Source organism: Sphaerodactylus townsendi, linkage group LG07 (assembly GCF_021028975.2).
Source record: "Sphaerodactylus townsendi isolate TG3544 linkage group LG07, MPM_Stown_v2.3, whole genome shotgun sequence".
NCBI lineage: Eukaryota > Metazoa > Chordata > Lepidosauria > Squamata > Sphaerodactylidae > Sphaerodactylus > Sphaerodactylus townsendi.
Window position 1 is genome coordinate 104,298,516 of NC_059431.1, and position 20,883 is coordinate 104,319,398.

At 43.3% G+C, this 20,883-nt stretch overlaps 1 protein-coding gene across 1 annotated transcript in view; it reads left to right on the forward strand.

Annotated features, from left to right (window-relative positions):
• DNAH6 (dynein axonemal heavy chain 6) overlaps positions 1-20,883 on the forward strand; it is a 247,355-nt gene that overhangs the window by 183,097 nt on the left and 43,375 nt on the right. Inside the window, exons 46-52 of the mRNA XM_048504422.1 lie at positions 1,887-2,022; positions 3,875-4,029; positions 5,300-5,490; positions 9,724-9,884; positions 10,934-11,022; positions 15,523-15,669; positions 18,077-18,215. Of these exons, the coding sequence (XP_048360379.1) occupies positions 1,887-2,022; positions 3,875-4,029; positions 5,300-5,490; positions 9,724-9,884; positions 10,934-11,022; positions 15,523-15,669; positions 18,077-18,215 (1,018 nt within the window). The remainder of the gene's footprint in view (positions 1-1,886; positions 2,023-3,874; positions 4,030-5,299; positions 5,491-9,723; positions 9,885-10,933; positions 11,023-15,522; positions 15,670-18,076; positions 18,216-20,883) is intronic.

Consider the following 20,883-nt stretch of genomic DNA (forward strand, 5'->3'; position numbering starts at 1 on the left):
CAATACCTGAATAGTTTTTCGAGAAGTCTAGTCAAATCAAGCGAAGGCATAAGAACATAAGAACATAAGAACAAGCCAGCTGGATCAGACCAGAGTCCATCTAGTCCAGCTCTCTGCTACTCGCAGTGGCCCACCAGGTGCCTTTGGGAGCTCACGTGCAGGATGTGAGAGCAATGGCCTTCTGCAGCTTTTGCTCCCGAGCACCTGGACTGTTAAGGCATTTGCAATCTCAGGTCAAAGAGGATCAAGATTGGTGTGTGTGGGTAGCCCCACCTACCTCACCAGGTGTCTGTTGTGGGGAGAGGAAGGGAAAGGAGCTTGTAAGCCACCTTGAGTCTCCTTACAGGAGAGGAAGGTGGGGTATAATTTATTTGCATATAGCCATTGGCCTTTACAAAGCTTTGTCAGCAAACATAACACTTTATAACGTGAATGTGAATATTAAGAGGTAAAATTTACAATAATATAAACAGTCTTAAAACAGTAAATATTAATAAATCAGTCGAAACAACATATCAACCAATACAATCAATTTTGGACAACTGGTCTCAAAGAAACTACATTGACTCTTATTTTCTTTGCTGCCAGGGCATACATTGACATCCTGTAAGACATAGGTGTCAAACTCACGGCCCTCCAGATGTTATGGAGTACAGTTCCCATCATGCTGGCAGGGGATGATGGGAACTGAAGTCCATAACATCTGGAGGGCCGCGTGTTTGACACCTGTGCTGTAAGATGTATAATATAATATCTGGAATATTATTTTGTCAGTGTCAGAATAAAAATATAAACCAGATAGTATTCCAGCAAGAAATTTAGCCCTGGGTTGCACGTAAAACGGGTGGTCAAGTATTTAATGGGATATATACTTCAGGGCTAGCATAGGACAGATACATAAACAGTGGTCCTTCAGTGTTTGACTATAGTGATCGGTAAGTACTAACACTGGCATTGTTTTTAAATGCAAGAATCTGAAATCTGCTTTGACGTCATGAGCTGATATCTTAACTAAATAGGGAGATTAAAAATGATTGCTTTTCAATGATTTATACCACGATGCAAACAGTGATAAGCAGGTCTACTCAAACGTCCTAATAATCCTCAACAGGTCTTCAGAAGATTTACATGACCTGAAGAGAAATCAGACTTTTATTCAATGTGGCTTACTTCAAGGAAAATAAGTTTTCAGGATTGTGGCCGTAGTTTACTAAATTTTAAGTGCCGTTAAACCATTTTTATTCCCCCAAGTGTTTGTTGACTGCGTTGAGTTGTGACCTACTGGTTTTTGCTGCCTTCTTAAGTTTTCCCTGGTTGTATTAATTGCTTTGTTTTTAGAAGTTGCCATTGCTCTTAGGTTTTTATTTTCAGCCTTGAGGACTTTTTAGTAGAAATGGAGTAACAAAAAACGTTAAATAACATGGGAAAAAAAGTTAATTATTTTAGCGGAATTCCCATTGACGTGCTTTGGATTTTAGTATTTCTTCCCACATAAACTTTCTCAAGACTTGGGTGCTGTGTGGTTTCCGGGCTGTATGGCCGTGTTCTAGCAGCATTCTCTCCTGACGTTTCGCCTGCATCTGTGGCTGGCATCTTCAGAGGATTTTTCCCAACATCAGATCCTCTGAAGATGCCAGCCACAGATGCAGGCGAAACGTCAGGAGAGAATGCTGCTAGAACACGGCCATACTGCCCGGAAACCACACAGCACCCCAGTGATTCCGGCCGTGAAAGCCTTCGACAATACATTTTCTCAAGACTGCCAATGAACTAATCATGCCTTTGAGTTTTGTCTATTGCGCTCATATGTAAAATCATTAATTAGTCGCATTTCGCTTCACAACCTTTGCTGCATTGCTCGACAGAGACAGTCTCCTTTATCCTAGGAACGACCTGCCAAACCAGAAGTTCCGTGGCTTGAAGAAAATGCCTGGTTCATGTGCTGCGATTTAGAAGAAACGCTCCCCTGTTTCGCAGGAATTCAAAAGGACCTGTTGTCCAAGTACATTCACATTAAATTAGGTAACTTGATAAATGTGAAAAAATATCGTAAAGGACTTTTCCTACCGAGCTTCAACATGCAGGACAGTTTTATGCTTATTGTTCTGATATCTCGCCTACGTTGACTCTTCTCAGTTCTTTAATTTCCTGTACCACTGTGTTTTTCCCCCTGTAACTTAAATTCTGCATTTTTATCTTTCTTTGATGATTGCTTCTAGATTAACAAGCTGTTAGTGCCACACAGTTCCCCCCACATGAGATGCCATCTTCTGTGAATCGTATTTAGAAAGGACACGTTGAACTTTTCGTCTTCCTTTGCAGTCTAATATACATTTTCTCAACCAATTTCTGTGCAAAGGAAATCAAATTCAAAATATGGCGAGTCCATTTTTAAATGCAGAGAAGGGTCAACCACCCAATTCTGGCTGTCCAGTTGCTTCACTCATAAAAACCATTTGTGTTCCTCCCTCCTGCCCAGATATCACATTGTTCCAGTGGTGCAGCAGCCCCGTCACCAAAACACCAAGCTAATTTTGATCCTGTTCACACATCTGAATAGCACAAGTATGGTTGAACACCGCACATTCTCTAATGTTATTTGACAACAGCATCTGAATGAACTTATCTACTTCCTTGGCTCGTTTGGGGGTTATAGGATGCTCCGATGGATGCATTCAGAATAAAACCATACCTGCCCTGTTGTTTTTGTTTTTGCCATCAAGTGGTATCTGGCTTATGGCAATCCCTGGTGGGGTTGTCAAGGCAAGAGATGTTCAGTTTCCTGCCTCCGCAGCACGACCTTGGTATTCCTCGGAGGTCTCCCATCCAAACACTTACCAGGGTCAACGCTGCTTAGCTTCTGAGATCTGACAAGGTCAGGCTAGCCTGAGCTATCCAGGTCAGGGCACATAGCCTTGTACAATCATGGTTTACAAAACAGGAGCTGACCTTGATAATGGGTTCTGTCTCCCGTTTTGCCCACTTCTCTTCAGCGTGATTTGGGGTTTTTTGGTATCTTGTCCTTTTAACAATAGTCCCAAGGCAGCTTATAGGGAACAGAAATTAATTAAAAATCTATGGCTGATTCCGCATGGGCCAAAAACAGCGGTGTGAAAACGGTGTGAAAACAGTATAAACCCTTTTACACCATTTTAAACCCTTTTACACCGTTTTCATACTGCTGTTTTTGGCCCATGCGGAATCAGCCTATGATACCTGTAAAACATCATTTCCCCTCGCTGTGCTTTAACAGTAGTTTACAGAATTACACCTTTCTGAGGCCATTGAAGTCAATGGATTTAGCAGGGTGTAAATCTCCTTAAGATTGCACTGATAGTGTCACACTGGTGACGACACTAACCATAACTAACCATTGATGATCAAGATTCCTACCATAACCAGCATTTGAATTACTTAAGTGGATATGCAAAACCTGGTTAGGAGGCAGGCATAATTAAGTTGTGTGCTCTCTAGTTTGGGATTAAGCCCCACTGAAATCAGCGAGGCTTAATTTTAAGGAAACATGAATAGAACTGGGCTATAGTGCAGATAAAAGAAGGGCTGACACCAAGTTTGCAGGGCATTCTCTTTACAGAGCCATCATTACCCCTCCACCAGATCCAAGGCATACTTAAATGTTATCAGTAAATCTTGCTTCCATTGAAAGTACCGGGGCAGCTTTCCCCTCCATGTTCTGTTTCAGCCCATCAGTGTTCACAGCAATATTCTCGGCATGCCTCAGCTGCTCTGAAAATTGGAAATTGCTGAGAACTGAAGGTATTACATGTCTGATAGAACTGCAGCCATGTTGGTATTACCTGGACAATGATTTTCTTCTAGGAAGGTAGTAACAAAAAGGCATTATACTCTGTAGGGCAACTTGACTTTGACGTCAACCCAGAAAACTGGGAAGGCTATGAATCTGCAGCAGAAGGAGTAAAATCTGGAGACCCCGCAAGCATTCCTTGGGACGACAGGCTGACTATATTTCAAAAACTAATCGTGGTGAAATGCTTTATGGAAGAAAAGGTAAGCGTTCTATTGATACCTTATTCTGAGCTATAGGGGATCTCTGTGAATGGATCTCCTGTGTACATTGTTTAATTGTAAATCGTAGCCCTACGTGCACATACATGCATGAGTTCAGAAAAAGATGGATCAGGACAGTGGATGGAAGAGGTCAGTCATTTTAGGCCATGCTGGTTTTCCAATAGACTTCTTAGAGCTGCTGTTTTACCTACAAAAGGAAACACCTAGGCCCCCTAAGGCCGTGTAATTCCTCCCCCTTTCCTTGTTCTTAAGAGACCCAGCATGGTGTAGTGGTTAAGAGCAGCGGACTCTAATATGGAGAATTGGGTTTGATTCCTCCCTCCTCCACATGAAGCTTGCTGGGTGACCTTGGGCCAATCACAGTCCTCTCAGAACCCTCTCAGCCCACGTGGAGGCAGGGGTGGGTAGGAGGGGAATGAAAGAGCACTATGATTGGTTGATTCTAGTGTGACTGTGGGAGGGTTGTGCTGGATTGGCAGAAGGTGTCAGAGAGAGAGAGAGCAGAAGATGACAGGGTTTCAGAGTGAAAAGACTTGAGAGTGTCCAAACTCTAGTCAGAGAGAGTTAAAGCTCTGTGTGAGCATTGCAGACTGTGTTAGAGCTTCTGAGTGAGAAGTCATAGAGCTGTGTGAGAGAGTTTGTCAGAAAGTCAGAGGGTACACAGAGAAAGTCAGAGCCTCAATAAACTGTTAGACAAAATGAAGACAGAGCCTGAGAGAACTATGAGAGAGAAGCTATCAGAAAGTGTCAAGAGTGTTGAGTGAAGTTCTCAAAGGTGTTGCCTCAGTTTGATTTTATTTTATTTTGTAAATATTTTGTTTGAGACTTCCAAGTTACCTATCAGTTATAAATAAAATCTTATTTTGTTTGAAGAAACGTTAGATTCCCACCCTATTTTCCTTAGGATCACTCTGCCTTATAAGTTTGTAAACACTACCAAAAGTACATAAAGGGGTTTTTTTTTGGGGGGGGGGGTGGAGGCGGAATTTATATTCCTTGGTGGCAGCTGCCATATGGAGAACAAATATTGGTTGGCACTTATAAATTTATTTCTAAAGAAAAAAAGAGTGGACATTGCATTTGATGGTTGCAGGTTGAAGGGTCACTTCAGTCTATTATAGTATAAAATTACATGACAGTAATTTTCCATACAGTAAATTACATTAAATCACTGTTCACAGAAGATAAAATTCTCTTTTTCTTTCTCAGCCTTATTTGCATGCCTGAATTGAATGTTGACTTTTTGTAGGTTGTTTCTGCACTTACTGAATTTGTAATAGAAAATCTTGGGAAGCAGTTCATAGAGAATCCTCCAGTTGATCTGGCAACCCTTTACCAGGACATGTCTCCTTCAACACCGCTAGTGTTCATCCTCAGTACAGGCTCTGATCCTATGGGCGCTTTCCAAAGGTTTGCAAAAGAGAGAGAATTTTCAGAAAGGTATGTATGTCTTGACTGTGGTTTATGTATGGTCGTTTCCCCACTCACCATTTGATGCGGGCTACTTGCATCAAGTAACCCGGGGTCCCACCGCACTCCCCACTACCCCAGCAGCAACAGTGCAGACACACCAATTCTGCTGCTCTCCCACCCCCCGCGTGCGTCTTTTCGGATCCTTGTCCAAAGAGCACCTTTTTTAAAACCCCGTGCAGAGCGCGGGGCAGTGGGGAAGTCCAGGGGTGACTCCAGGTTTGAGATTCCCGCCCCTGGGGCGGGATGCGTGCACAGCCAATTTTTTTCCCCCTGCGGTGCCGAGATCGACATCTGCTTGAAGGGTCGTATGTTTGAAGGGACGTCTGGCCAGTTGAATAGCTCATGTCCTACTGTCCTCAAAGGCACAACAGTTCATGCATCCTACAGTGAACTTGCTCATGCTTCCTACGGTGAACTTGCTCCAGCTGCTTCCATGTTTCAGTCCCTGCGCAGAGCGCTCCCCCTTCCCCCTTAGTCCCGCTCAGCAGCAGCAGCCAATCAGGATAGCCCCTGAGCTTAACGCGCGTACCACAGCCTCAGAGTGGGGATTCCTGGTGGCTGCTGCCTGAGCATTGTTTGAGGGGAAGAAGCTGCAGTGGGGACCATGAACCCGTGCCCAAAAGGTCCCGCAGCAAACAAACCCGGTGCGTATCTCCTTCTTTTTTAAAGTGGGGAATCGCCCTATGATCCCCAGCACTTTTGTATGAAAGCAGAAGTATATGTTCATTGCTCTGAATTTAATTTCGTATTCTTTTCTAAGTGGTACAAAATGTTCTGAGATTTTATACAAACGCGGTGGCCTTATTTTAAGCATGGAAAGGTTTTGGAAAGACTGCGAGTGATTTGAAATCTAGTTTTGATGCGATCAAATGTGGCGTTACGAGGACTTAGAAATGAAGCCACAAAGTTTGCCGCCATCCCAGTCTAAATTTCATGTCTTTAATAATGCAGTCAGTAAGGCAAAGAAGGGTCTTGTGGAGAAAGAGCAAGCTGCAGTGCTACTAAAACTTAGCACATTACATATTAATGGTGCTCAAAAATGTTTGTTTATGCAGCATGAAATCGGAACTTTTGGAAAGCTGGAACTGCCTCCGAAAAAAACCCTTCTTCACTTTTTTTTTTACACATTATTCGCTGGCCTTTATAGTTTCTCCTTTGGTACCATTTTTCTCCCTACAAAACTTTCATCTGGCATGCTTTACAATCCAAGGTCATTTGGGAGTCCCGTAGTGAGCATGGTGGCTCACTAGATAGAAAAAGTGCAGAGAAGGGCAACAAGGATGATTGAGGGACTGGAGCACCTTCCTTATAAGGAGAGGCTGCAGCGTTTGGGACTCTTTAGCTTGGAGAGGAGACGGCTGAGGTGGGATATGATTGAAGTCTATAAAATTATGCATGGGGTAGAAAATGTTGACAGAGAGACATTTTTCTCATTTTTCCAGGGGGCATTCATTGAAAATGCTGGGGGGAAGAATTAGGACTAATAAAAGGAAACACTTCTTCACGCAACGTGTGATTGGTGTTTGGAATATGCTGCCACAGGAGGTGGTGATGGCCACTAACCTGGATATCTTTAAAAGGGGCTTGGACAGATTTATGGAGGAGAAGTTGATCTATGGCTACCAATCTTGATCCTCTTTGATCTGAGATTACAAATGCCTTAACAGACCAGGTGCTCAGGAGCAACAGCCGCAGAAGGCCATTGCATTCACATCCTGCATGTGAGCTCCCAAAGGCACCTGGTAGGCCACTGCGAGTAGCAGAGAGCTGGACTAGATGGACTCTGGTCTGATCCAGCTGGCTTGTTCTTATGTTCTTATGTGGCATAACACTATCATGCAGTGAATCAGATTTGGTCATGTGATGACACCATCACCAGAGGGAAACCAGACCCAATTATTAATTCCCCCCTCAATGGTTAGGGACATGAGGGGGGCATGTCCTCTTTGGCAAGACAACTTGATGGTACTTTATTGACATGTTACTGTGTGTACTTTGGCAAAATGAGTAGCACTATTTATTTAGTATGTCTGTAGCATGGTTTTCAGTCAGCCTAGCTGCCAAGGCAGTTTAAAACTCACATCTACAACAACGTGCCACACAATTAAAGGAGCAATTGTTGCCACTGAAACAATGTTCAGGGCCCTGCCTGATGGAGCGGCAGCGTTTTGCGTTTGGAGAAATGTGAACCTTGTATTTTGGAGAAATGTCATTCTCCATCTGAGCTAGGAGGATATCTGCCTGGGTAATTCCCACCATTCACCCAGGAGGCAGGAACTAGAACTTTTCTGCTTCCTATACCCTGTGGGGGTTACCCAGCAATCCTCAGTTCTTTTCCTGCCTGATGGTCACTAGCCAGGTGTCAAAAAACAATCTCAATTGTCCCCGTCCCCCACCGGATCCTCTTGCCAAGTCACGCCTTGGTGGACTTGGTTCCTGATTGGGATGATCAGATCTCCCGGGAAATCTCTTGGCGAACTGGTTCCTCATGAAGGATTCACAGCAAGTTTTCCTCCATCAGCACTCAAACCGTCTTCCTAAGTACTTCATAGCCCCAAGGTTTTCCATATACCAGGGGGCCATCCAGGCTCTACCAGTAGGCCAAGGATGCTTCCGAGCAATCATGTCAATGGCCCTGGTCATCTCACCATTCCTTGGCACCACCAGGACTTTGGCAGGGCACCAGTCACGTTGGCCAGAAACTCCGCCAGAGCCATCAAGAATCCTTCAGATACCATCTTGCTCCGAGAGTGAACCATCTCAATTGATCCTTCAGTGCACAGGCAGTACAAATAGTCAAAATTTCATCGTGAGGATCCGACCATGACAACGGTCAGATCTCAAAGCCTTCCATGGCAACATGTCTGCTTATTGGTGACTCGAAGTGATTCTGAATGCAGTTGAAGCGCTGGTTTCAGAGTTCAGAAAAGGCATGACCTTTTCTTCTGCCTTCCCTTCTGCCTTTTAACAGATACCTTATATACTCGTGTATAAGTCTACTTTCCCAGCACATTTTTTGTGCTGAAAAAAACCCCCCCTCGACTTATATGCAAGTGAACAACTGAGCTGGCAGACCTGCAAAAAAGACTTGCTTTGGGGCAGCGGCTGCCATCACCACGCAAGCATCTTCGCTGTGTAATGATAAGCTATCCGTGTTGAAGGAGAACCTGTAGGGACTTTTTAAAAGGGGGATCTTGTTGAGCATCTTCCCTGTGAAACTCTGAAGAGATGCTGTCTGTGAGAGTTCTATATTCCACTTCAGAACTTTTAAAGTTATTGTTGGTACCATACTGTTTTTCTTTGAAATTAATATCCAAAAACATTTTTATTGGCATCTATTTTTATTTTTGAAATTTACCAGTAGCTGCTGCATTTCCCACCCTAGTCTTATACCTGAGTCAATAAGTTTTCCCAGTTTTTTTGTGGTAAAATCAGGTGCTTCGACTTATATTCGGGTCGACTTATAGGCGAGTATATACGGCATCTGTTAAAAATAACCTCCGCGTTGTCATACTCGCCTCTTTCCCTTTCTGCGTTAAAGGCCTGGAGACAAGCGACTCTTCCAGCTTTATCAGGGCAGCGGCATGAGATCTGCCTTAGAATCAGACTCTTTTAAAAGCTTGTCAGCAATATTTAAACAAAGTTCACCGGACAATGAAGAAGTCACATCTTTAGCTGGCGGGGTTTTCCACTGTCAAATTCTAAAGGTCTGCAGCTGCTGTTCACAGTGGAGGTGGCTGCGTGTAGAAAAAAGTCTGACTAATCTTTTACAAAAATTGCCAATAACCAAAAGCTGGTCTCGGTTTAGTCACAAGCAGAGTTGAAAGTCTGGGGTGCTGTGTCGTTTCCGGGCTGTATGGCCGTGTTCTAGCAGCAGTCTCTCCTGACGTTTCGCCTGCATCTGTGGCTGGTCCATTGAAATCAGTGGCCTTCAAAGAACATGCTTCAAATTGCACCGTTAAAGTGGGAAACGTCAGTAAGCTGTTCCTCTCCCCCACCCCCACCCCAGAAAAGTTATAGCCTCAGCTTCACAACAGGGCAACAGGGAATGTTCGGTTTTTCAGGCATCCAGAGCAGACTTTTTTTTGTGACTTCACCGAATATATGGATGCTTAGATGATCTTTGATGCAGAAGCCTAAATATTCAGTTTAAGTGACGTTTTAAATATATATGCTACAAATACTGATTCTGTCTTCCAGGGTGGAGTCAATTTCCTTAGGACAAGGGCAAGGGCCTATTGCAGAAAAAATGATTAAGGATGCACTGAAATCCGGAAACTGGGTGTTCCTACAGAACTGTCACCTGGCTGTTTCGTGGATGTTAGCTATGGAGGAACTTATCAAAAGTTTTACAGAACCAAGTACGTGATTCTTTCTCTTTTTTATCAGGCTCACTATCCTTTAAGATGGTAGATTGTATTCAGAGAGTTTTCACAGTTAAGCAGCTGTTCATCCCGCCACTCAGTCGCTGCACGTGGAATTTAGGGCCAAACTACACATTACACAGCCGCAGGTTTGACCTGCAGCTGCCAAGCTGTGCACTGCCGTTCACTTACAGCCAGAGGTGACAGGCGTGTCCAACATGCTGTCCAGAGGTGACAGGCGGATGGGGACAACGCTCTCTCCAAAGGGCTTTCTGACAGCATGGCAAGCCCAACCCCCTCACCTCTGCCAATAATTCCCCAAGGGGGACTATAGGGATAAACCGTGAAAGACATGGCATATCTCCGAGGGCCCCTGCATTGGCACTAGGGGCTTGAAGGGCAGTGGAAGTCAACTAAGGTCGACTCCACCCCCTGGTCTGCCCCAGAATGCCCCTAGGCATGCCAGTGCAGCTTTATGATGGTGGCTTCCAGGTCAGGCACTGCAGAGCCACACGGAGTTTACCCAGCCACATAAGTAGCCCCTCCACTGGTTCATTTGCCCCATGTGCCAGCAGAACAGGCACGTACACTGGCACAGTGTCAGCTGCAGAGAGGGATTTGCCCACCACTCAGTACTGGGTTGCCAGTCTCTTTCAACAGTATTGTTGTTTTAGAAATTGCTTCCTATGCATAAACGTCTTTTCCACAAATTCACATGATAGATAATCGTCCATCCCATTTTGGTTTTCTTTCAGATCCGTCTCTTTTGATGTAACTTAGCTTACATCTCTTGAGTTTTAAATCCTTCCTCATTTATTATCTGAACATTTTAAAAATATGACACTATGATTCCTCCTTGAAATCATTAATGGAGGAGTTAAGTAGTGTGTGCAACTGTGAGGCTCTAGGGGACAATCCAGCAAGATCTGATTCAGGCAGAACCTACTGAAATTAATTGGAAAGTGTGAGAATATTGATTAGTAGATTTCACCCGCGACATTGCTCTGGCAGGTGCCTTAAGAGTTTCACTTCATTCTGTTTTGCAGACTTGTCTATCCACGAAAGCTTTCGACTCTATTTAAGTTCCATGCCATCTAATACCTTTCCTGTCACTGTGCTTCAGAACTCTGTCAAGGTAATCTGTTTTGAAAAACGTAAGTTAAATGGGTAATTTTGTTGTTGGCACCAAAAACATGGTTGTGTTGAGGTCAAAAAACAAAACAAAACAGTGCAATATATCAAACTATGAATAGTGGCTATTGATTTGTATCTGTGCCTTAGAACAAAGCGTTTACCCTTCCTGTTGCATCATTGGTATGATTTCGTACCCCCAAACCTTGTTTGCCCCAGGTTGAAGAAAACATAGAGATGCCTTAGTGCCTATATCCCCCCCCCCCCACTCCACACACACACTATAAGGCAAGCAGCAGCACTGAGGAGGGAGAATTGTAGCCTTTCCTCTTATAACTGAATTCTGAGCTCTCAGAGACCTCGGAGCACCATGGTTGCACCCAGTGATGTCTTCATGAGTTCAAAATGGTTTAGGAGCCCCTCTGGATTCTCCTTTTCCTACCCTACCCTCATACCTCTGCCTTGTTGATAGGGAAAAATAAGCTGGTGATGCGAGATGAGTGAGAAGATGAATAATGGTAGCACAGTCCTAAGGGGGGGGGGGGTTAGTTGCTCCCGGGATGGTACAACCATGGTGCAGCCATGCTGCCTCCAAAGAGCCTTGATGAACTGCAGCCAGCAAGCCAACAGGGACTTTCCCCCAACCTCAGTGGAATCGCCCAATGCAACTCCATGTTACTTATGCTGGCAAATGGGGGCATGCCTGGGCTGAAAGGGCTCATGAAGCCATCTAAAGCTGCCCTTGGGAATGCCCCCATTCAGCATCATTGCAGACTTCTGCACTAGAGGAACACTGGAGCCTGAGCATTGCACTGCCGCATGGCTCTCTGATGTCAGTGTTCCTGCACCATCATAAATGACTCTTATGCTGACACAAGAAGCATTTACTCTGGTGCTGGGGTCACAGTGCCTCCTGTGGGGTTTCATCACCACCACCCCTTCATGATTATGATAGTGCATTTTGGGAATTTGAAAGGCCAGAACTGCTAATAATTAATGTGCGGAGTTGTGGGACTTGTAATTCCTAGAACACATTTGTGAAAATTGAAAAAGGAAAAGGGAGAGAGATGCTGCAACTATTTGTCTTCCTCATGTCATCACTCCGTCATTCCCTATGAGCACTGTTGGTAAGTTCCACTAGGGTGGAATGGGAGAAGGGGAATCCTCCTTTTGGTTTTGATTTACTGTCAGTCAGAGCAGCCGTCGCATGGCTCGCCTCATTGTGCTGGAGCTCCCTGAGTTTTGTCTGGGAAGTGAACTGTTCTGCCAATTGAAATTGGAGAGGTGGCATCATGTGGCTGTTTGGAGGAGGAGTTCCAAGTAGCAAGAGAGCATCACAAGAGATAGAATCACTTAGGAAAGCACAAGACTTGGAGATGGTTCAGTGCCCTGGAGTTGGAGGAGGGAAGGGCCTGAATAGGAAAATGTGGAGTTATTACAAGTGGAGGGGAATGAGGGAGGGCAAAGCCATGGAGGCGTATCTTTAATTTGCCCTTCTCTTTCTTGCCCTTGACCCTTTTTTCCTAGCTTTGCTACTTGGCACTTTATCTTAGACATCCCTAAAACTCTTATTTTACCCACAGTATTTTGTGGTGCAGTTAGTGAGACGGAAGGTGGAAGAGAGCATTTTCAAATTAAATATGTGTTCTAGTCTATTAGATTTTTTGTATCCCTGTTATAGACAACGAGTGTAAAAAGGTTTTTAGTGCAGACTGTGAAAATACCCTTGGGATTTGTCATCTCTTTCTAGCTTTTCTGAATTTGGTGATTCTCTTCTTGTCATTTAAGAAGATTCTCTTCTTATCACGTCTAGCAAGATAGATGGCATTAGGTTCCTTTTTTCTCTTTACTACATAGGCAACCCAGTCCATGGGAGGGGTGGTGGATTTTGTGGTGGCCAGGGGCAGCATAGTTATGCTGCCACCAGAGGGAAATGGAGAGGTGCAGAAAACAAAAAAACCCTAATCCATGGCCCGATACTCACAATTGTGCATCAGTTGCTAGCAGTTGGGTGGGTGAGGCTCCTACTGGAAATCCTACTGGAGAGCTGCTGCCAGTCTGTAGACCATACGGAACCTGTGTGCCCAATGGGTCTGATTCAGTGTAAGGCAGCGTCATGTGGGTTTCTGTTTCAACCAGTTCCAGGAACTATTATGAAGTGTCCATGCTTCCAGATCACCATTAACATGCTTTAAAAATGGAACCAATGAACAACTTGTGAAGGTATGGGGTAAAGCCCCTATAGCAGAGTACTGCAATATACTGGAACACAGTAGGAAGTCAGACGCACACAACAGCTCAGCTTCACAGAAGCGGTCCTGCTTTTATTCATTCACAAGTATAGCTCACACAGACAAAGTGCTCCGCCAGGCAGTGCGAAGACAAGTGTCTCACAGACCTCAATACACTGCAGCCTTATATCTGGTTTACTGGCCTATCACAGTTCTTCACCAATCAAACCCAGAATGAGGCTGTGTCATGTGATACCTGTCCGTTAGCTGTCAGTTAGATTTTGATGATCAGACACCAGTTACAACAATGCTCTGACACAATTTGGGTTCTTTTTTTTCCCGTCCTTTCACAAATGATTACACCCAGGGTTGGATTGAGGGATCCAAAATGCCATCTAACTTAACTCAAGGTCAGACAACTGGAAGACCGAAAGCGCCTTATAGAGTAACTAATTGGTCCTTGGAAGTCTGTGGGAGAGTGCAGCGTTTTCAGCCAAAGCAGTGTTTGCAGTTCAGAATGTACCAAAGGCTCTGCAAAAGACAGAGATCCCATCAGGGGAAACATTTATCAAAATTAGAACCCTCTCTCTCTCCAAGCTCGTCTGCCTCAGTTATTGCTTTTTTTCCCTCAGACTTGACTCTGCCATATATAAATACTCATTTGCATACAAGATTATAACCTGGTATACCTACAAGCAAAATGACAATTAGCTGAAATTTTGAAGTTTTAAGACTTGCTGTATCTCATGGGAAAGAAGGGGGAAAGGCAAAAGAGAAACAACTCTTGAATTATAAATGCTCGGAAAGCCAGCGCTTCACAACAGTATTGCCGGCAGATGCTTTCCCCCCCGCACCAAGAGATCTCCTTTCTATTGTATCTTCTTGGGGGAAAAAAATATTCTGATTTTCAGCTTTCTTTCCCGCAACTCCATTGTTGTGGGTGTTTATGAAACTGTCACAGTAGTTTCAACTGCGTGTAGTGGGTTCTACTTATTTCTAGGTCTTGCCAAACTAAATCTGTCAGCTACATTGCATAATAAATAGGCATGTGGGATTGTGATGTTTATGAATTTTTTATTTCCCTTCAAACTAGTGAAGGTGATTGAAACGGGCAACTAACAGCCCTTCTAAGCAAAAAAAAAAAAAAGGTAAAGTTTCCCCTTCAGTCGTATCCGACCCTGGGGTACCGCTGCAAGCAGTGATTTTATAGGCAAGCCGTTTTTGTGGGGTAGTTTGCCATTGCTTTCCCCGGCTATTCTTTACCCCCTAGGTACTCATTTTACCGACCAAGAAATGGATGGATGGCTGAGTTGACCATATGTGACCCACAGGGGGCTCGAACTCCTGACCGTGTGAGTGGCAGTGCAAGCACTTAACCACTACGCCACACGGCTCCTCTTCTAAGCAAAAGCTATCCTCTAAACAACTGGGGTGGCTAAAGGCTTGTAAATACATTCCAAAGGCGTGTTCCCGTGTGTAATTATTGTGACCAGGTATCTTGTGCAATGGCACGGAGCACGCCCAACAGGCCGGCTGAGGCCTGCCTGCATGGCGAGTACATGTCACACCCAGGCGAGAAGTGTGGGGGCAATTTTCCAAAAAAACCCCCATATGACTGAACTGCAGCCCCCCCCCCCCCGGAGCATCTGTCCCCAAATGTCCCCATGAAAGCTCTGCCTCTGGATTCTAGTAATGCTACCTGTGGCTGAACCTCTTTTTTGCAATGGGACAGTCTCCTGTCAAGCCAAAATATATGAGCTTACACTTTTTATCTTTAAATAAAGACCATAAGAAAGGAGCCTCCTCCATAGTATAAGTTCTTTAATTATCCTCTTTGTAAATGTGTTCCTTTTTTCCTCTTGTGTATGCAAGTTTCTCCTCCAATTTCCGTCTGCTCCAAATGTCCTTATTTTCATAATACAGCTTTTCATTTCCATATGCTTCCTGGGGTAAGCAATCAGTATATTAACTTGGTTAAAACCTGGGAGCTCTCCTTTGAGTGGAGAATACAATTTGCATACAGATAGCTACTAATTCATGTGTTTACTTGACAGCACCGTAAGCAATTGGAAGCCAAAGGTACGTAGCCTTAGGGCCGTAGGCACAAATGAGTGCGGCGGGATGTAAGTGACCGCTGCTTTATTGCGACATCGCAGGCCATCGTGTTCCATTTGCAGTACAGGAATATGGTTCTGGGTAGGCAAAACGCCAGTCCAGATTCTCAGGGTTCTTTCTGCTAAGCATATGAGAATAAACATATCATATATATTCAGGTAACCAATGAACCTCCCAAAGGACTCCGCGCAAACATCAGGCGAGCATTCACAGAAATGACAGCTTCGTTTTTTGAAGAAAATATCCTGGGGAAAATGTGGAGACAAATCATTTTTGGCGTTTGCTTCTTCCATGCGATAATTCAGGTATTGCTTATTCTGAAGATACAAAAAAAGAGGCAGGAGCAAGAGTCAGTTCAGTGCGTGTCGTACCGTTTAGGAAGTATATTATTTGGGTGCTGTGTGGTTTCCGGGCTGTATGGCCGTGTTCTAGCAGCACTCTCTCCTGACATTTCGCCTGCATCTGTGGCTGGCATCTTCTGAAGATCCTCTGAAGATGCCAGCCACAGATGCAGGCGAAACGTCAGGAGAGAATGCTGCTAGAACACGGCCATACAGCCCGGAAACCACACAGCACCCAAGTGATTCCGGCCGTGAAAGCCTTTGACAATACAAGTATATTATTATTTCCTTACAGAGGTCGAATGTGTTTGTATCCCACCTTTTTTTTCCTCAAGGGCACAGGAGAGCAGAGAGGGGTCTGTCCCGTTTTCTTGTAATATCACAGCCGTATTTCTGAAAAAGCTTCTTTGGTTCTGATGCAAAAAATGGTAAAAATACCGCCTTTGTGCCGGCGTTAGTCTAATGATATGATCGAGCTCCCCATAAAGTTAAAACCTGCTGCTACCTGTTAATTATAGTATATGTGAAGGAACAAGTATTGTCACAGTTTCTCAAAGGGGAAAATATAATTCTCATTGATTGTGAGTGGGAACATATCTTGATGGCCTAATTGAAGGCATAAAGTGCACAGCGAGTAAAGAGAAGGAAAAAGGTTCTGCAATAATTTTATTCCCCCCATGAAATAAAAGCTGCACAGAGGTTTACACCATGCCTTTCTACAGTTTTTTTTCTCCCTGAAATCTCTTTTGCTTCACATTATTTTACCCACTCACCATAGAGGTAGCGGCAGAGAGATGTTTGAGCCTCCTGGACTTAAATGCTGGTTTCACATAGCAAAATAGAGCCACGTGATGGGATCCAGACAGCATTTTCGCTGAACCTCAACCAATTCCCCTCCTTACAACAATCCCCATTTCATGCTGAACCTATCTATACAGATCCCATGAACCCCAGCCTAGCTTTCTTTGTATTTAAAGGGTACCTGCTCCCTTCTCCTCCAGTAAAAAAAGCTAACCAGATCTAGCCCCTAACCCATAAGTGTTGCCTCATGATCTCTGATTATGTTTATTTAAAAATGTAGAAATATTTGAATGGTAAAAATTATGCGCTAATCAGAGGTTTCACTTCTCATGAGTCAGAAGTCTAATAGTCAGCCCCTATTTATGAAAAAGCTTTTTTTGGAAAGCTGGTACAGTTGAATCAGAAACTAGGAATACCTTGGTTTCTGCAGATATTATCCAGAGTGCTAGACCAAGGAGCCTCGAGACTGCCAAAATTTAATGCAGCTTTAATGTTTTGTTGCTCAGGTCGAAGATGAGAGTCCTGGCCTCAAATCCCTTTTCTCTATGAAATTCAGCACATGACCTTGTGCGTGTCATTTCGCTATCAGCCCAACCTACCGCACAAAAGTTAGGTCAAAGTAGCTTGGGGAGAACAGTCTACACCAGGGGTGGCCAACCTATGGTGCTCCAGATGTTCATGGACTACAATTCCCATCAGGAGCTGAGGGGAATTGTAGTCCATGAACATCTGGAGCGCCATAAGTTGGTCACCTCTGGTCTACGCCATATTGTGCTCCATAAAGTAAAGGTGGGTTAAAAAAGAAATCAATAATGTGTAATAATTTTTAATGAGACATCTCTGATTTTGAAAAAAAAAATCATATATCTATATCTGTCTGTCTGTCTGTCTGTCTGTCTGTCTAGGTGGGTGGGTGGGTGGGTGGATGGATGGATGGATGGATGGATGGATGGATGGATGGATGGATGGATGGATGGATGGATGGATGGATGGATGGATGGATGGATGGATGGATGGATGGATGGATGGATGGATGGATGGATAGATGGATAGATGGATAGATGGATAGATGGATAGATGGATAGATGGATAGATCGATAGATCGATAGATCGATAGATCGATAGATCGATAGATAGATAGATCGATAGATCGATCTATATATGTGTGTGTATTTCTCTCTCTCTATATATTATATCTATCTATATCTATAAATATCTATATCATCTATATCTATATCTATATCTATATATCTTTATCTATATCTATATATATCTATCTATATCTATCTATATATCTATATCTAGATAGATAGAGAGAGAGAGAGAGAGAGAGAGAGAGAGAGAGAGAGAGAGAGATGGCATGCCTGCAGAATGGTAACTACGATGGGGTCCAAAATAGATCTACAGAAATATGCTTCCTCCTCAGCTTCCTTTGCCACAAGAATAATCTGTTATTGAACATGAGAGTTAAACGTTATAATTAAAGAAAATAAACAAAAAGATTGTATCAAGAAACTGGTCAGAATATACTAGTATGCTAAAACATCTTTGTTGACTGTTTCTCTTCTAGGAGAGGAAAAAGTTTGGGCCCCTTGGATGGAATATTTGTTATGAATTTAATGACAGTGACAGAGAATGTGCCTTACTGAACCTCAATCTTTATTGTCAAGAGGGAAAAGTACCCTGGGATGCCCTTACTTATATAACAGGTAGGATACACAGAGTTTTATAATAGCTGCAAAATCCACTATAAATGGATCAAGAGGGTTACGTAGCAAGCTTGTGCTCACCCAGTCGGTTTTTATTCTTTGTTTTTCTTTGAACAACAGACCTCGCATTTATTTGTTACAGTATGTTTATCTCAGTTTTTAAAATATTTATTCAAAACAGCGAACACTCTGGCAACAAAACTGTTGGTTCTCATAATAAAACAGTCTGGTCTCAGCAGTGCATGATACAAACATCACTGCAATTATTATAGAAGCAAAAAGAAACCAAGCCAACATCGGACTTACACTTTACAGAAGATAAAAAGGTCTTTGCGTGACCCCTAGATATTAATATTAAAGGGTAGATTCTATCGCATTATTCCGTCCTGAGATTCTTCTTCCGTACCCCTTTCTCAGACTCTGCCTCCAAACCTCCAAGAATTTTCCAATTTGGGGGTAGCAGCTCTACCTAATATTGTTGCTTTTGTGATTGGCATGGGAGCCAGACACTTTAGTGCGAGCTACAATTATAAGCTTAGAGAGCTGCGATTGCCAGGGGTAGGGAGACAACAGAAATTTGGCAGTCTTAGCCCTCAAACCCCCCCCCCCCCCCGGATTGTCTCTCAGGAGCTTGAGCAGGCTTATTTACCCCCCTGAAGTGACAGATTTTCTCAATGCTCTGTCTCTTCTGGGACAATCAGTTAATATATGACAGGGAAGGTAGCAGCATTCTAAGAGCAAAAATTTGATTGATAGGAAGCTTTGATTCAGATAGGTCCAAAAAATTGTAAGTAGGGGAAATTGTTTTCTCTCTAGGCCTATAATGCTAGAGTTTCTCTTTTTTATGTTTATTTTGTAAATTAGTGAGTTTATGTCTATTTTTATCATTCTTTGCGAGAATCATGCTTTTACAGCCACAGTTCAAAAGAGATTTTTACACTTTGTGGTTTCCTAGCTAAAAGTGCATGCCTGAGTAATTTGTGTGTCACTTCGTTATGATGCTGGAGTTACTCCACAGACTGAATTACATAATGCTACAGTAGTTGGATGTGTGAACTCATGAGACTTGTTAAATAGGAACTTGGAGGGAGGAGCTCCATAATTGCATATATTTGCTTTGGGGGTGGGAAGAGGTGGCTTTATTGATAAACCAAGCAGAAGGAATTTGGTTCTGGAGGCAAAAGGTTAATTTTTAGTCTGTCAGTCAACCTTGACTGGCAAAAGTCAAGTACAAGAGTTAAGAGTATTATGACAAATATAATTAGTAACAATTTTCTGCCCTGTGGCCTCAGATCTTCATGGGTACGAGGAGAAATCTAGCAACAAACTGGCTATATGCAGATTGACTAACTTAAGCATAATTAAATGGTTAATATCAACATGTGCCCCAATTTTGCCGGTTTTATTTTATGTCTTGATAGCAAATAATCACTGTGGCAGTTGTGGAATCCCTTTAGTTCTACTTGTTCTGTCCCTGCAAACCCGTGTGAGTTTGTGGGTGTGCACAGTACAGTAAAAGCTGTGTTGTTTTACTACATAAGCACTATAATAATTGCATTAGGGCCAGTAAACTCACAGAACACAGTCCCTAAATGGCACTTTCCTACTTTACGTATGACAACTGCCTACCCCTGGCATCACAGCACCAAAGAGGCACAGATTTAGATAATGACACTCTCCACCACATCTCATATATACACAGGACTTTTTTGTCCACTACGCTTTTGGTCTGGGAATGAGACAAGAATACTGAAAAGGAGGTATTAACGTAGAAAAATGTAGAAAATAGAATGTTGATTAAGCTTAGACTAATTGGTGAAAGAGAAGAATAAATTAGTTTATTAATGGTTTGGGCAATAACACTGTTATTTCTAGGTAAGATTTGGCTAAAATTATTAGAGCAGGGGTGTCCAACTCTGGCACTTCAGATGCTCATGAACTACAATTCCCACCATGCCAGCAGGGGCTGATGGGAATTGTAGTCCATGAACATCTGAAGCGCCAGAGTTGGACACCCCTGCATTGGAGGAAGTTTACTTCATTTTATTTTTACGGCTCCTGTTTAGTTTGCACCCGGGCTTGAGTTGTCGCTCCACCAAGAACATTTCCCGTTAACTTTAAATAATGTGTACAAATGTATCTTTTGCTTGAGGTTCACATTTTACCTGTTACCTATCTCAGCTACAGATGGGCAACACAGTTCTAAGCTCCATACACCAGAGTATCACCGATGCTGACTCAGTCCAGGAATAACTATTCAGTAACCCATGTTCTGTCGACAGAGTAAAGAAGAACCAGCTCCAAGAGGCTTAGAGCACAGCAACTGCATAGAATTTTATACCAACACACACTACTGCCGGATTATCTTCCTACTTTCACCTCTCTCAACACGCATACATACAGAGCATAACAAGGAAAGGAGCAGATTTAACACAGCACCCTCTGCTGTATTGATGACTCTTGTGAGCCCAGTAGGAACCCTCTAACTACACAGTATGGAGAGTTCTATGGATGGAGTTTCAAACCCAGTCCGGCAAATATCTGCCCTTTTTACAGGCTGAAACACCAGGAAGGAATCATGGACTGTCCTGCCCTTTATGGGCTCTGTAAACGAAAGTCAGGATAAAATTGTGGGCACAATTGCTCAAGATAGCTTACAGAGGCTTAC